This window comes from Salvia miltiorrhiza, chromosome 2 (genome assembly GCF_028751815.1).
Source record: "Salvia miltiorrhiza cultivar Shanhuang (shh) chromosome 2, IMPLAD_Smil_shh, whole genome shotgun sequence".
NCBI lineage: Eukaryota > Viridiplantae > Streptophyta > Magnoliopsida > Lamiales > Lamiaceae > Salvia > Salvia miltiorrhiza.
Window position 1 is genome coordinate 60205968 of NC_080388.1, and position 15434 is coordinate 60221401.

The 15434-nt window shown below is 35.7% G+C and overlaps 4 protein-coding genes across 4 annotated transcripts; 1 reads left to right on the forward strand and 3 right to left on the reverse strand.

Annotated features, from left to right (window-relative positions):
- Nucleotides 1-755: 755 nt before the first annotated feature.
- On the reverse strand, nt 756-4934 carry LOC131010789 (mannose-P-dolichol utilization defect 1 protein homolog 2). The gene is made up of 8 exons (XM_057938450.1): nt 4514-4934; nt 2854-3007; nt 2211-2283; nt 1968-2034; nt 1740-1799; nt 1558-1618; nt 1436-1477; nt 756-1158 (listed from the first exon to the last, which is right to left on the reverse strand). Exons 1-8 carry the CDS (start codon nt 4667-4669, stop codon nt 1055-1057), a joined length of 717 nt encoding a protein of 238 aa, XP_057794433.1. The 5' UTR covers nt 4670-4934; the 3' UTR covers nt 756-1054.
- Nucleotides 4935-5686: 752 nt separating this feature from the next.
- On the reverse strand, nt 5687-9502 carry LOC131010790 (uncharacterized). Its single transcript, XM_057938451.1, has 2 exons — nt 8084-9502; nt 5687-6153 (listed from the first exon to the last, which is right to left on the reverse strand). The coding sequence occupies exons 1-2, from the start codon at nt 8486-8488 to the stop codon at nt 6139-6141; spliced, it is 420 nt and encodes a 139-aa protein (XP_057794434.1). The 5' UTR covers nt 8489-9502; the 3' UTR covers nt 5687-6138.
- A 1571-nt stretch (nt 9503-11073) lies between these two features.
- LOC131010791 (extensin-like) lies at nt 11074-12465 on the reverse strand. Its single transcript, XM_057938452.1, has 3 exons — nt 12206-12465; nt 11616-12095; nt 11074-11366 (listed from the first exon to the last, which is right to left on the reverse strand). The coding sequence occupies exons 1-3, from the start codon at nt 12261-12263 to the stop codon at nt 11236-11238; spliced, it is 669 nt and encodes a 222-aa protein (XP_057794435.1). The 5' UTR covers nt 12264-12465; the 3' UTR covers nt 11074-11235.
- A 422-nt stretch (nt 12466-12887) lies between these two features.
- LOC131009826 (uncharacterized) lies at nt 12888-13847 on the forward strand. The gene has a single exon (XM_057937232.1). The coding sequence runs from the start codon at nt 12888-12890 to the stop codon at nt 13845-13847; it is 960 nt and encodes a 319-aa protein (XP_057793215.1).
- Nucleotides 13848-15434: the final 1587 nt, after the last annotated feature.

Below are 15434 nucleotides of genomic sequence, written 5' to 3' on the forward strand. Positions count from 1 at the left end.
GGTGTGAGGAAAACCAGTGGAAGGTGAGCTGTGATGCCGCTTTTGCTAGAGGTGTGGGTGTGGGTTTGGCAGCAGTGCTTACGGATGCGGACGGTGTAGTTTCTGGTTGCCGATTCGGCTTTGTGGAAGGAGCGTTTACGACTGAAGAAGGGGAGGGACTGGCTGTTGCGGAGGGTCTGCGCCTCTGCAAAGATTGGAGGAAAGAGGATGTTATTGTTGAAATGGACTGCCAGAACCTCTTTTGGAAGCTCACCAACTCTTCTTCTGACTTCTCTTATGTTGGCGCTACTTTGAGGGATATTTGTGCGATTGCTGCTAGCTTCCGTCGTGTTTCCTACAGCTGGACCCCCAGGGAGGGTAATAGTTTTGCTGATAATTTAGCTAAACATGCTTCTGTGTTGCGCAATGTTTCTTTCTTCACTGGTGTTGTCCCCAGTACTCTTGTTAATTCTCTTGATGGATTTATAAAGTGGTGGCTTTGTTCTCAACAAAAAAAAAAAGATTATACAATTATGTAAATTAATGGAGAATGTCTGATTTGTCTTACACGTGAATCGTGATAAGAAAATAAAAACAGAAACGTAGTGTTTTGCCCCTAACAACAATATTTCAAGGAAATAAATTTACAAAATTGTGTGTGTATTGGCCTAGGTTAATGCAGGGTTCGAGTCCTCCGTCGTGCGGTCTTTAATTTTTTTTATTTACTTATTATATTTATCAAAAATAAATAAATAAATAAATTCACAAAATCGAGATATTGTAAACTGAAAAATTCTATGAAAACTGAAAGTCTGATTCTAAAACACACAATCAAAGTTCTGAGTATTTAAAAAAAAAATTCTCTTGAGTATCAAGATATATGTATATATATCTCTATGCTGAAATGTGATTAACTACATTTAGGAACATTAAAATCCGTAGGAAGATCCAATCACTAGAGGATTAAAGGCACAGTATTACCCTCTTGCAGAGATCGCAACGCGACACGACAAACTTACTTGCCTGGGAAGAGGAGGGCCTCTGAATCCAGACTAGTAGAGATCTTGCTCATTTCTTAGTCAGATTTCTTCTCTTTCTTTGCGGGTGGTTTCTGGTATACAACTATCTGCGTTAATATCGTACCGTTTGTGACAATGCCGATCATCGAGCCCATAACCACTGAAAATAAAAAGAAAAAGGAACTAGTTAATGAAAGATAAGAACTAAGAGGGATGTCAAATTTGTGGATCTATGAGTGCAGAAAGATTGCATAACGAAGATTAGATTCTGAGCAAATTTTTTAATTTGATGTCAAAACAGGCAAGAAATAACGGTGTGATTGCACAGAAACAATAAAGATAAACAGTGCTTTGCTTCCAAGTTGCTACTAAAAATGGTAATTAGTAAGCTAACAACCGGAAAAGACTTAATAAAAATCGAGTGAGAGTATTGGTACCGCTCATTGGTGCCTTTTCCTGCAAGCTGGTAAAAACTCTCACTGCCAAATACCAAAAAGTTATATAAATATACCAACTTTGTTGAGCCTGCTACGTCAAAACAAGAACGATGTGAACTTACCCATAGATCCAGCAAAATTCATTAGTGAGGTCAAAAAGCTAAGCTCCCCAGTGCTCTTATTCTGCTCGGTATAAAGTTAATCTTGTTAACATAATAAGCATCTAAGCAGCAAACTTTACTTGCAGCACCTCAGAGAACCAATAGCATCATGAATAGAACATATAAAAGCAAAGTACCAATACCTTGAAATTTGCCCAAATTTGTGGAACTCGAGCACAGAAGAAGATTGCATGTTGAGAAGCCTGTTAAATTTGTTTGAAATGAACCCTCAGATACTTGAAAAATATATAATGACCGGAAAAGGATGCATAAATCGAAAGAAATTATTATGAAAAAATTTAAGCACAGAGGAGACGAGAGACGCAGAGCTGGCAAAATTTTAAAGCTCAAACGCTATTTCTGGGGCTTACATATAGAGCTTCAAAAAGCATAGGATCAATTTTACCAGCCAACACTGTTGGAGCTATTGCACAGTATCTGCGTTAAATTGCTGAGGAGATTGCAGACTTTAATTTCAAGCCAAATTAACAGTAAGCAAGATGTCAGAAATAGCCATAGAAATAAAATAAAATCTACATACAATAACCCCAGATGATAATAGCCATAGGCATAGGCATCTGCTAATTTGTTAGATGATTGCACTCAAAGGATACAATAACCCTCTGATCCATGTCTTAGCTCCCAGAGGTTGCGAAAAGTAATAAATGATTGCTACAAGAATTATGGCTGTAAAAATTAAAGGAATGAATATGAGTAAATGAAACATCAAGAAGAAGAAAATGATAAAAAGATGTAAGATTTTATACCAAATTTGCTTTATAGATATACTCTATTAAGACATGAACTTTACTAGTCATAATTTTACACAAGGCCTATAAAGAATATGTCAATTTCTGTTGATCAAGCTCAAAAGTATTTCGGTCCAAATAGCCACAATGACCAAGAGACAGAATTTTACGGGGGGTTCTTATTTTATAATGAAACAAAACGATATGTAAAGGATAAAAGAACTGGGAATAATAGAAAGATCATTTGACAAATAACCAAAGCAGACACAAAAAGTTTGTCTTTGTACTTGGTATAACAGAACAAGTAGTCCAGCAAATTTTAGCTCATTAAAATAGACCGAAACAAATAGAACCAAACACCACAAATTTTAATTCCATGTTCCAATAATTTTCTTGAAATTTTCTGCAACCAAACAATAGTCACAACCTAGAGTTCTCGACTTTTCTTGTTTTTGCTCCATCTTATTCATATTCAAGAAAAAGATAGATAAGGATTTGCAGTACATACCCTGGATCAATAGGAATACTAACTCCCCATATGCTGAAAAAGGAAGCCCTTTGTGAAGACAGTAGGCGAGAGCAATTGTATAGCCGACAACTTCAAGTTCAAAAGCTACAACACTAAGCCCTCTGACACTACTGTGTTGTAAAATTTTTAGAATCTGAAAAGAAAATTCAATAAGATTAAATTTTTCAGGGAAAAGTTAACAAAATTATCATACTGGTTTTGCCAATTACACTCGCATTTCAGATTCTTAACAGGAATATAGATGAAAACATAGTATAAGAAAGTGAAACAAATTATAGATGGTTCATCATTCAGCAAGAAAGACTAATTTCTTGTTTTTTGGCAGCCAACAGGTTTCAAGTACATAAGACATTTTCTCTTCATTTTTGGCTAATCAGGAAGATGATTCTGATCTTGCAGGTCAGCTACACGAATTCTTACTGATGCGATCTCTCTCACATTTTATCACGTAACCCAAGGTCAACAAAATCTTCCTATACCCCTTATCCAAATTTCCTATGGCCTACCCTTCTCGTGGGCATTCTACTAACCAGTCAATCTAGGTTTTGTTGAATTGGAGCTGTGTTTGATCACTTCTGTACATGAGTAAAACCTTTTTGATGTCTCTATCTATTCTTATGCTCTACGGTGATGTACCAATGTAATCCTTCAATTCCTAGTTTTTTCTTCATTATCTTTCCCCGAAACAGCTATCTCAACATATGCATGTCTGCAATCATGTTATACATATGATCTTTGAGCCAAAAGGCAAGCATGGGAGAAACTTACCACAAAGCTATGACAACATGTCAAGTTATACAAAGACAACCTTACGGTCCTTACCTATCGACATCAGATGGTCATTTAAGACCAATTAGTCATTTGTGTGAGTTTACTTTCGAGAATACCATAACCCAAAACCATCTAAGGGGCACAGAAAAAATATATGACAGTCCTTACAAATCAATGAATGCATGAATTGTTGCAATATGACCAAGACATTCTATGTTAATCTACTATTGGGTTGGGCATTGAAGAAGCTAAAAGACAATTATGACAAAAGTGCACATGCAAGTCCTATCCAAGTTCAGTTGGTTTTACATATATATTTATTTGACTAATTCTAAGATTCAAAGTGATTCACTCGTTGAAACCATGCTAAAGTGATAGCTGATGCATTAAGTAGAGGTTTTCTTGAAGTGATAATAAAAATATGATACTGAAGCATGCATGTAGATAATCTCAGAAACATCCAACCTAAAAAAAGGTACTTGAAAAACAACAATACTTAATTGAATTACATAACACATTCGAGAGAAATACACATTAAATTTTCATACAAGAATCATGAAACTCGGAACTTTTCACTCCTCCAATTGAATTACATAACACATTTGAGGCAAATCTCACATTAGCAAGGACAATCATGAAACATCTAAACACAATAAACTCATAATCCAAATATGTTGAACTTATGCCCACGCCAAAAATCAAGTCTTTCTTCAAATAACCGACAAAGAAAGAAGGGTCAAGAAACAAAATGACGAAAACCCAATAAAAATCAAATCATAACAGAATTTCAACAAACTCATATAAAACCCAGTTTAAAGAAGAGCTAATTTTCATCATTATAGTAGATTGGAAAGCCAATAATATTTACCTGCGGGAGTTTAACGGTGGTGGAGGCGGCCACGATCAAGTAACCCAATAGCTTTGATATTAACGGAAGCAAACAATCTTTTTCTGGAATTTCGCCGCTTTGCAACGAACTCAACGCGCAGGTAAAATCCATCCCGAGAAACTTCATCTCTACCATTCTCCTAGCTAAATCTTTACTCGTTTCTGATTATTGTTAATTGTCTTTGTGTATGAAATTTTTTAGGGTGGAATTGCAGAGAGGAATTATCTTCGGATTGCTGGATCTACACTAGTACTAGGTTGGGTGTATTATTTTCTTTTTAATTTAATTCATCGAATTTGTTTGTGTTTTCATATTTGGTAGTATTTTAAGATTTGGGGATTTCGTTTTATTCTGCTTATGAGTTGTGGGAGTTATTACATGGGTTATGACTCATGACTTTAACTTATCAGTTCATTAGATTTTCTATGGAAAATAAAAGTGTTTTTATCTTAAATTCTTTTTTATATGTCACATGTATTTAGGAGGAAATATGTCTGATTTTATTGTATTAATTAATGCAAAAGAATGTAAAACATTAATGAGTTTGAAAATGAGATAGATGTGTAGAAATACATGAAGTGGTAATATGTGATAAATGATAGTAGTATTTTATGTACATGATGAGCTTTCAATGGTAAACCATTTTCTATGTAATTTAGGAATAAATTTAAATATTTAAAATATAAATTATAGAATCATGAATTTATATAGAATTTTTTCAAATTCATTATAAAAGTGTATAAATTTAATAGACAATTTGCTTTAAAAAAATAAGAACTCATGAATTATGTGTAGAATATGTATAAATTTGTTATGAAAATATACAAATTCAATATAAAATATATATGGATGTGAACAAATTTGATCCCTATAGATTCAAACTTTTGATCATAAATTTATCTAATAAATTAATGAATTCACAATAAATTTTTACAATTTAAGGACATAAAATAAATTTTAATTTATATTGTGAAATATTTTTTTATTGAGGTGATCTTGGATACTACTAGGTGTATCGTATAATCGGATTGACCCACACCCAGATCCTGATTCATATTCTGATTCAAACTCGCATCCTGACCTAAATCGTATAAATTACTCCCTTCGTCCCAGCCCAATAGGCTCAATTGGTTTCGGCACGGAAATTAAGAAACTTACTTTTTGGTAGGTAAATGGTGTGGTCCACCAAAAATTAAGCAATTAAGTGTTCCCTTATTTTTTTTTCTTAATCCCATTTGATTGCTTTGCTCATTTAATCATTCTATATTAAAATTAAATGCATTAAATTAAATGATTGTCTGCCTCTTTAAAATTGGCCCAAATTCAGAGGCGCCAAATTTTAAAGTAATTCACCCAAATTTACAATTTGCCAAGCTTAAAAGTTGGCGCCAGAATTCAAACATAGATGTTCTATAAATAAAACTACATACACTCACAATAACTAAACACACTTTCTAAAGACAAAAGCTTCACAAAATGGTGCACTTGAAGGATGTTGAAGATGATGGTAGTCCGATTCCTTCTTCAAAACTCTAAGGATGGCAAACCCAAGTAATGAAAAATGAAGGAGGCCGGCATCAAATTCAACTTGGGGGGGCGCACTGTCACTCGTTTCTGGGCTGAAGCAAAGAAACAAAAGATGCAAGGCCAGCTCATCAATTAACAACCAAAGCAAGGTATACACCACGTTTCACAAAGCGTATTCAAATCGACATAGAACAAATTCAGTCATTGGAGTTGTGTAGAAGAGGTACAATTAGAAAGCTAGCATTTGACATCAAGTGTAGCAAGAGCACACTGGGAAGGTGGGTTAATCTAGGGACTAATCAGAGCACATACTAGTGCCATTAAGCCTGATCTAACTGCCTCTAACAAACTTCTCAGGTTAAGGTTTTCATTGGAAGCCTTAGAATATGATAGAATTGCTAAGATTCTACGATTTAAGACAATGCACAAGACAGTACACATAGATGAGAAATGGTTCTACATGACAAAAGCTTCTCATCGATTTTATCTCACACAAGACGAGCCTGAACCGCACAGGAGCTGTAAAAGCAAGACATTTATCAAAAAGGTGATGTTTATGTGCGCGGTTTGCAGGCCCATCATCGATGAAAATGGTGTTGTGATCTTTGATGGGAAAATAGGCATTTTCCCATTCATAGAAGAAGTACCAGCAAAAAGAAACAGCAAGAACAGAAGTGCAGGGACTCTAGAGACAAAACCATTGCAGTCCATAACTAGAGTGGTGACAAAAGAATGCTTCATCAACCAGGTATGGAAATGTAAAGAGATATGCACAAAATGCAATGGTGTACTTTATAATGTTGAGTTAGTATGGTTTTAAATTTCATGTTTTCCAGATTGTACCAGCTATTATGGTTAAATGGCCAGAGGGTGCATCAAAGTTGATTTTCATACAACAAGATAACGCTAAGCCACACATTAGTGACTCTGATCCAGAGTTCAGGCATGTTGCCTCTCAAAACGGCTTTGATTTAAGAATTGTTCACCAACCTCCCAACTCACCGGACACGAATGTCAATGACTTGGGGTGATTTAGAGCAATTCAAAGCATTCAAGAGGAGATTGTTTGCACAACTGTTGATCAATTAGTGAATGCAGTATGCAATAGCTTCATGGAATTCAGTCCAGTTGCATTGATCGAACAAGGTTTTTATATCCCTACAGGGGTGCATGATAGAAACTATGCGAATGAAAGGGCATAATGCCTACAAAGTGCCACATATGAGCAAAGATGCTCTAATTAGGCAAAATGCTTTGCCAATCACATTGGAAGTTGACAAAGAACTTGTCAACGAGAGTATCAGCCACATGATAGAGGAAACGGAAGAAGAAAGAATGCAACATCTCATTCAAGAGTTGTGATATGGATATGAGGTTGACACTTAAAGCCTAGATGAAGCAAGAAGACTTTTTTTGTACAGGATATGAGGCTGACAATTGAAGCTTAGATGAAGGAAGAAGACTTTTTTTTGTAAAGGATATGAGGCTAACACTTGAAGCCTAGATGAAACAAGAAGACTTTTTTTTGTAAATGTTAGACTTTTTAAAAAACCAAAGGCCTCAAAGCCTCCTTTTTGTAAAGGCTAAAGCCTCTTTGATGTGGTTAATTTAGTAGGAATATGATGCACATAAAGTAGCAATTATCCACCATCACACAAGGCACACACTAAAACACAGAACACAGGAAACCTAAGAGGCTATTAGATTGGCAGCCTCAAACCCATTTCTTTCAAAAAATGAATCACTAATGGGTTTTAATGGCCATAATTGCAAGAACATCACAGATGCAAGAACCCTAACAAAAACTCATCATCTTAGCCAAATTAACCACAAATCCACATATGCTCTTACCAATTAAACAATCTCCAACACCAAAGCATCACAGAGCCAACCAAACAATCACCAACACCAAAGCATCACAGATGCAACCAAACAATTATAAATTGCATATAAGACATCACAGATGCAATGAAACACAAATTAGGGCATCACAGATGCCAGGCACAATTAGAAAGTCCTTACCCGTTTCATGGATGGTAAATATATATCCACGAACATATCAACGATGTGCTGGAATCGGTAGGGCGGAGACGCTGCCTCATCCTCCGCAACAAACACCGCCTCTTCCTCTTCTTCAGCCACCACCACCTCCGGTGGTTCGGTCTCTGGGACAAAGGTCTCAGACAGATCGGTGAAAGGAACCCTAGCGCCCTTTCGAACCACCTTCCTTCGAGCCTCTCCAACCGCCTTCATTCGACTCTCCCGAGGTAGACATAGAACGTAGTCACTGAGATCTAGAGTAGAGCAAGCCCCATTGGAAAATTGGGATTCGGAGGCGTATCCGCCGCTCAAAGACTCTTGATCGACGAAATCGACCAAGTATCGGTCGAACTCCATGAGAATCAGCGTGGGTTTATGAGTATTCATCACGGCGGGGAAACACGGGTGTGGGTTGCGGTTGATCGGCGAAGGTAAGCGGCGGAGGTTGAAGAATCGGCAGGGTTGCACTGTTAGAAAGAAAAGAGAGGAATTAGGGTTGCGCCGCTTGAGAGAGAGAAGGGGAAATTGGAAATGAAAGAGGCGACAGTCTTAGGATTAATTACGAGCCCAATTAGGAGCCCAAATTTAATTAGCTCTAAATAGCTCCCTTATTATAATACTTAATGACCCCTAATTATTTTTATTTTAAGACTAAGCCTATTGGGCTGGGACGTCCCGAAAAGGAAAACGAGCCTATTGGGCTGGGACGGAGGGAGTACAATATTCGGTTATACAAATGACATTATCTGTAATTGACTTTATTCTGTTATACAAATGGCACTATGTATAAATGACACTATAATGACATTGTGTATAATTGACATTATTCAGAAATATACATGACACTTCCTGTAATTGTCACTATAAGATTGTAAATGATATTATAATATTTTAAATGACACTATAAGATTGAAAATGACACTATAACATTTTAAAATGTTACAGTATCATTTATATATAATCGAATAGTGTCAATTATAGGCAGTGTCATTTGTGTAACCGAATAGTATCATTTACACGGTTTTTGGGTCAATATGCGAGTTTTGATCAAGATGCAAGTTAGAGTCTGAGTCTGAGTGCGGGTCAACCCGATTATACCCAAGTTTTTGTATTTTTTATTTTAGCATAGCTAGTCCTACATATATAAATATAAAAAGCAGCACTAAATTGAGATGAGTTTAGCTACAAATATCACTTATCTATTGGGAATGCGATTTACCATATTTTCGTCTACTTTTCAATTTGTCTTCTACCACTTTAAACTATTTATTGGTATGATGTCGAATATTATGTAGTTATATTGATTATTGAACGCAAAAAACTAGTTAAACGTAACTCGATTAGCATATCTTACTTATCACGCCACATATATTTGTACAGAATCATATGTTGCTTCATATATATATAATATATATATATATATATGAAAAATCGTTATGTGAGAACAAACTCTTTTGGTTCACCAGTCACTATAACTATTGAAGCAATCTATAGATCTATTCCTTTAAGAGTGTCAAATGGATTCAAAATTGAGAATATGTGTGAATACGCGCGAATAATTGAATAATTTTTAATAAGAATAAATCAATGTAATTGATGAGAAGTAAAATATATATCAACGTTGTACACATCAGAACGGGAATATTTCTAATTGTTATTGTTATTATTATATATATTATGGTCATCACTGATATTTGGTATAGAGTTAACTTGACTCTCGGCTTGGCATACACCAGCTCGGGCATACATCAGCTCTGAAACACACCAGCTCTGACAGCTCGACTCGAAGCTATAGATTAGTATTAAGGGGTTTGGGCTAATGGGCTTTAGGGGTCTAAAGGGCCCAAAGGCCTAGATTTATTCTCATCTTTATAAATAGGGCATTTGTACATAGAATAAAAGGATTCATTGTTACACTTCACTTATACTCACAACTCTTCTCCAATAATAAAAACTCTCTCACTTTACTGCTGTTATTTATTACTTATCTAACTTTAATTATGATAATTATCTTTGAACTCATCAGTAACACATGCATATACTTTTTAATTTGAGCTCAAATCCGCGTATACAACTATTCTTATAATTATACTTATTTATTAATTGTATATTCAATATATATGAGAATTTGGAGAGCAGATTCAATTTTAGACACTGAATTTTCATTTAAAATTTAAAATTAAAACTTTCTGCAAAGTTCAAGATTTTTAAGAAATAAACAAAAGTTCAAGTAAAAAATGCTTCAAAATTGGGGCCATTTCACGTTCCTAGCTATTATCTATAAAAGCTCAATTGTATTATTATTATTATTATTATTATTATATATATATATTTTTATTGTTGCTGTTATTATTCTTGTTGTTGTTGTTGCAATTAAGTGGAGATTCTAAGTTAAAATTTATAAACTAGAACAATATAATTACTAATCTTGAAAAATCGACCCTAATGATAAATTAATAACTACAAAGTGAGAGAGAAGTTCGTGTAGCGTAATTCGGTAGAATATATATTTTTTTTATTATGATCAAAATAAATTTGTTAGGTGTTCAAATTGGACATTATGCGGTCCGCCGGCTATGATAGTATTTGGAGGAAAACCAAATGAAAAAATTCAATGTTTTTGTTACGCATACACACATTCGATATAGAGGCAGTCTTGTGTGCTCTATGACACTAACATTTGCATTAAATGACACTAACACTAATACCATCTTGAAATGATACTAACACTATTTTATTTTACAAATGACATTATCATGTTATATAAATAACACTGCTTGAAATGACACTAACACTATTTTATTTTATTTTATTTTATAAATAACACTATCATGTTATATAAATAATACTGTCACGAATAACACTATTATATTAGTGTTATTTAATGCAAGTGTTAGTGTCATGGAGCACGGTGCTCCATGGAGAACACAAAAAATTGCGTTCGATATAATTGATTCGGAGACTTGATCGAGTTTCCAAAGCGTGTGATATAACTTTTGTGAGTCAAGCGATATTAAAGCTGAAATCCTCGTACATCAAATATGATTGAATTATAAAACTTGCTGAAAATACTTGGATATGCTCTCACGAATTTCATAATAAAGGCATACTCAAATTTTGATGGTGGTGGCGCTTTAATACCGTGGCGGATAGACGCCGCCATTGGATGGAGGCATACCGTAGGCAGGAGGCGCCGCCGAGTAGGCTCCGTACGGTGGTGCTTGGCTTGTATTTACATATGCAGGAGGCCCATAGTTTCCAGCGCCTACATAATTCAGTTTCAACACATAAATTAATTAACACAAATATCTAATGTCTCACCGAAAATGTGCGTATTCTTTTTTGGGTTGTCCTATTGAAAGTGGTGCATTTCCTTTTTTGAAAATAATTTTACACTACAAAAGTGTAGTTCCACACACATTTACATACCTTTACACTATAATCTTATTCTCCTTAAATTTCCTACCCAAAAAAAGTGCACTACTTTGACCGGGACGGAGGGAGTATAATTTACCTGGATAACCACTCGCAGCCGCAGCGGGATTGTTATTAGGCTGCGGAGGATAGGTTGGTTGCGGCTGTGAAGAAAGATAAGCCGCCGGCGGGTAACCGCCGGTGGAAGGTGGCTGGTAACCGCCTGTAAACGGTGGCTGAGCCGATGAAGGGGGAGGGTATGGAGTCGGGGCAATCGAGCATGGAGGAAAAGGAGGCGGAGGGGCGGCCGAGGACTGCGGAAAGGGAGGCGGCGGAGCAGCAGCTGGATAAGCAGAAGTCGGCGGGAAAGCCGACGTCGGCGCCGTACTGGGAGGGTAGAGGTAGCTCATATTGATGGGCGCCGACGTCGGCGGAGGAGCAGGCGGCGCCCCGTAGGGCGGCGTCTGCCCGTCGTAGGGCAGGAGCGTCGAGATAGACGCGCTTGGTGTAGCGTACATCTGAGGAGGCGGCGGAGCGTATTTCGCCGCCGCGTCCGGATTCATCATGCCCGGATTTGTAGCTATAATGAAAGGAGAGAAAGCAGAAAATTAGTACTAGTAATTAATTAACCGAAATTTCGCTGATTTGAATGTTGAATGAATGCAGATTAATTGTGTTTGGTGGTGGTACCGGCGGCGGGCGGAGGCTGAGGTTGGTTGCCGGAGTAAGAAACTGGTGCTCCGACCATGGTGGCAGATATGTGAAGTAAAGAGTAGTGATTATGTAATTACGTATTTAGATCATCAACTTGTATATAAGAAGCAAATTTCCCTATTAAGAAAATTAAAATAAAGAGCAAATTAGAGGCGGAAGGAAGCACCAAAGAAATTCCTCCTCTACGAGTTGACTTCACTAGCGACATCCCATTTAGAAGTGGGAAATATTCTTCTACTCTACATAATAATAATAATAATAATAATAATAATAATAATAATAATAATAATAATAATAATAATAATAATAATAATGACATAGCTCCTTTCAAAAAAAAAAATGACATAGTTACAAGATATTATTGATGACGCGTTCACTATATAACTATGACAAATTGAATAAGATATATACTAATTAACTTAATTTGGATATGTAGTCCTACTGTTTTTTTTTTTGCCTCGTTAGTATCTATTAGGAGTATTATAATTATATTTATTGTAAAATTAAAATTAAGATAGTAAATCTTAATAAATATTTATTACGAAAATAGAAGCTTAAAAATTAGATACTAGTACCTTGTATAGAATACTCAATAATCAACTAAAATTAAAAGTTAAACACTATAAATAATTATAGATTGTTCGGCGGGCGGGGTGGGATGAAGGGTTGGTGGCAAAAAATTGTTCGGCGGGCGGGGAGGGAGGAAGAAAAGTGGTTCAGTGGTAATATTCAAAGGTTTGTGGGGAATGGTAGAGAGGTTAGTTTTTGGGGTGAGATTTGGGTGGGGGATAGTCCCCTTAAGATCCTTTTTCCTAGGCTTTTTAATTTGAGTCTCTTTAAAGACGGTAAAGTGGAGGGGGCAGGGAAATGGACGGAGGAAGGGTGGGTGTGGGAATTTAAATGGAGAAGGGAGCTGAGGGAGAGGGAGAAGGAGATGGAAGCGGATATGAGGTCTCTCATTGGGGCTCTTTCTCCTAGCCCAGATCTTAAGGATGGCTGGAACTGGAAGAGTGCAGCGGGGGGAACCTTCTCGACTAAAGCGGCTTATGAAGAGTGCGCTAAATCGGAAGGTGAACATCCGGGAAGATACATTGAAGCTAACACCCAATTGTGGACGGCACCTGCACCTAACAAAGCCAGAGTGACAGCTTGGAGAAGCATCTGCAACAGGTTGCCAACATGTGATAATCTAATCAAAAGGAATGTTCCAATCCCAGTCGAAGAAAAGTGGTGCAATTCGTGTGTATGGAGGGAGGAAACAGGTGACCATTCCTTAATCCATTGCACGAAAGTCGATCGCGTTTGGGACCAAATCCATCAATGGATCGGAATTGATACGGCTACACCACAAAGAGTCGAAGATCACTTCAGGTCTTTTATCGGAGGACGGAGAGGTAAGAGAAACAAGAACTTTCTTAAAGGTCTGTGGATAGGCACTGTTTGGTTGATATGGAAATATGGGAATGAGAGTAGGTTTCAGAACAAGAATTGGGAGGTGTCCAATCTTGTTAAAGATATCAAAGGAAGGCTTTGGAGTTGGAACAAAACCTTTCATATAGTTGAGTCCAATGTTTCTTTTTCAATGTGGTGCTCTAACGAGTATTCACCACTTGTTTGATGTTTTCGGTACTTCTGGTACCATCCAAGTTTATTAATGAATTTTTATTGATCAAAAAAAAAAATTATAGATTCTAGTAATTCGTTACAATCAATCGTAATTAATTTTACACTTAATCTAATATATGAGAAATTAAACATTTTGAGAAAGCAATAAAAGAATAATTGTATACAATATAACACCAAAAAAATGCATTTTAGAAGTATATATCCTACGTACTGTCAATCAGAAATGCATTTAGATTTGGACACCACCGTATAAAATTTTATTGGAGAAAAAAGAATAATGAGGTCAACTAGGCTAGGATAGTCGCATGAAAAATTCAAAGGCAAATTTTATTTTTATTTTTTACTTTTGTTTTATAAAATAAGTCAAAGGCAAAGTTGATACTCCCAACTTGTACCTCGGTTGCATACTTGCATGTGCAATCAAAATTGCAAAAAAAGACTTCTGTTATAATTATAATTATAACACCAAGTCAAATCAATCTATGCTACGCGATCAATAATAATTCCTTATTTTCTCCCTAGTTATTTTCTTTTATTTATAAAGAAACACTGAAGTTATCTTCGCCTCCTAATATAAATCATCTGAACCCAAATTTATTGTATCACAACTAATCAAGAACTAAACTAATTTCAAATTAATTTTTCAAACTAGATAGGATTGAAGAAATATAAATGTTTGACTTGACTCGATTTATTTATGTCCATCGATCTTTCCGTGTTGGCTTCTCATAATCATAGATATTTAATACTCCCTCTCATGTCCCACAAGAGTATGCATCACTTTTGGTGACACATGTTTAATAAAATATTAGATGAGTGTATTAGGAGTGGAGAAAGTGATCCATTATAAAGTAAGAGTAAGAAATAAGGAGTTAGTGATGAGGTAGTGACCAAAAATGACAAATGCATGCATACTCTTGTGGACGTCCCAAAATAAAAGGAAATGCACACTCTTATGAGACGGATGAAGTATTAGGTTAATCCAGAGTATTTAAACTTCCAGTTCTCATAAAATAGTTGTTTTATATTTAATATTAGGTTAATCTAGATTATTTAAACTTCAAGTTGCGATTATAGTGTGAAAATAATGCAGAGCACATTCTTAAGTATTGGCAGAAGTCAAATAAGTATATATTAATTGTTTTTCAACAAGTCTCCATGATTTAGCTGTCAATGAAAATTTAACTGAAAAATCATATTACAGCTGCTTTTTAAGACTAAATATTCTAACTGACGCAATTATTCCAATTGGTTGGCGTTTACCAGAAATGGGACAAGTTGGCAATTTTCCACATTTTATATTATCACAATTTCATTCCCCAAAATTTGAATAATGTTTTAAATCGAAATAAATATTTAAAGTGTTTCAATGATGTCATAATTATCTGATTTAGTGCAAATTATAATTTGGAACGAGGCGTCAATGACGCATGGATTCTGTTTTGAAGCGCCCAATAAGAGTATAAGGAATGTGCTACGATCGCATAGAGGAATTTGTTTTGCAAGACCGTTTAGCAATTTAGTCGTTGTTTTAGGTGGAGATTTCGGATAAATACTATCAGTCATGCCAAATGGTAGC

What these genes read in the sequence shown, in the direction of transcription:
- LOC131009826 (XM_057937232.1), top strand. Translation starts at nt 12,888, where the DNA reads ATGAAGGGTTGGTGGCAAAAAATTGTTCGGCGGGCGGGGAGGGAGGAA.
- LOC131010790 (XM_057938451.1), bottom strand. Translation starts at nt 8,488, where the DNA reads ATGAATACTCATAAACCCACGCTGATTCTCATGGAGTTCGACCGATAC.
- LOC131010789 (XM_057938450.1), bottom strand. Translation starts at nt 4,669, where the DNA reads ATGGTAGAGATGAAGTTTCTCGGGATGGATTTTACCTGCGCGTTGAGT. An exon ending in ACATGGATCAGAGGGTTATT is followed by an intron (nt 2,035 to 2,210) that starts GTATCCTTTGAG and finishes AATTTAACGCAG; the next exon opens with ATACTGTGCAATAGCTCCAA. An exon ending in TGCTTTTTGAAGCTCTATAT is followed by an intron (nt 1,800 to 1,967) that starts GTAAGCCCCAGA and finishes CAAATTTAACAG; the next exon opens with GCTTCTCAACATGCAATCTT.
- LOC131010791 (XM_057938452.1), bottom strand. Translation starts at nt 12,263, where the DNA reads ATGGTCGGAGCACCAGTTTCTTACTCCGGCAACCAACCTCAGCCTCCG. An exon ending in TCAGCCTCCGCCCGCCGCCG is followed by an intron (nt 12,096 to 12,205) that starts GTACCACCACCA and finishes CTTTCATTATAG; the next exon opens with CTACAAATCCGGGCATGATG. An exon ending in GGCTGCGAGTGGTTATCCAG is followed by an intron (nt 11,367 to 11,615) that starts GTAAATTATACT and finishes TGAATTATGTAG; the next exon opens with GCGCTGGAAACTATGGGCCT.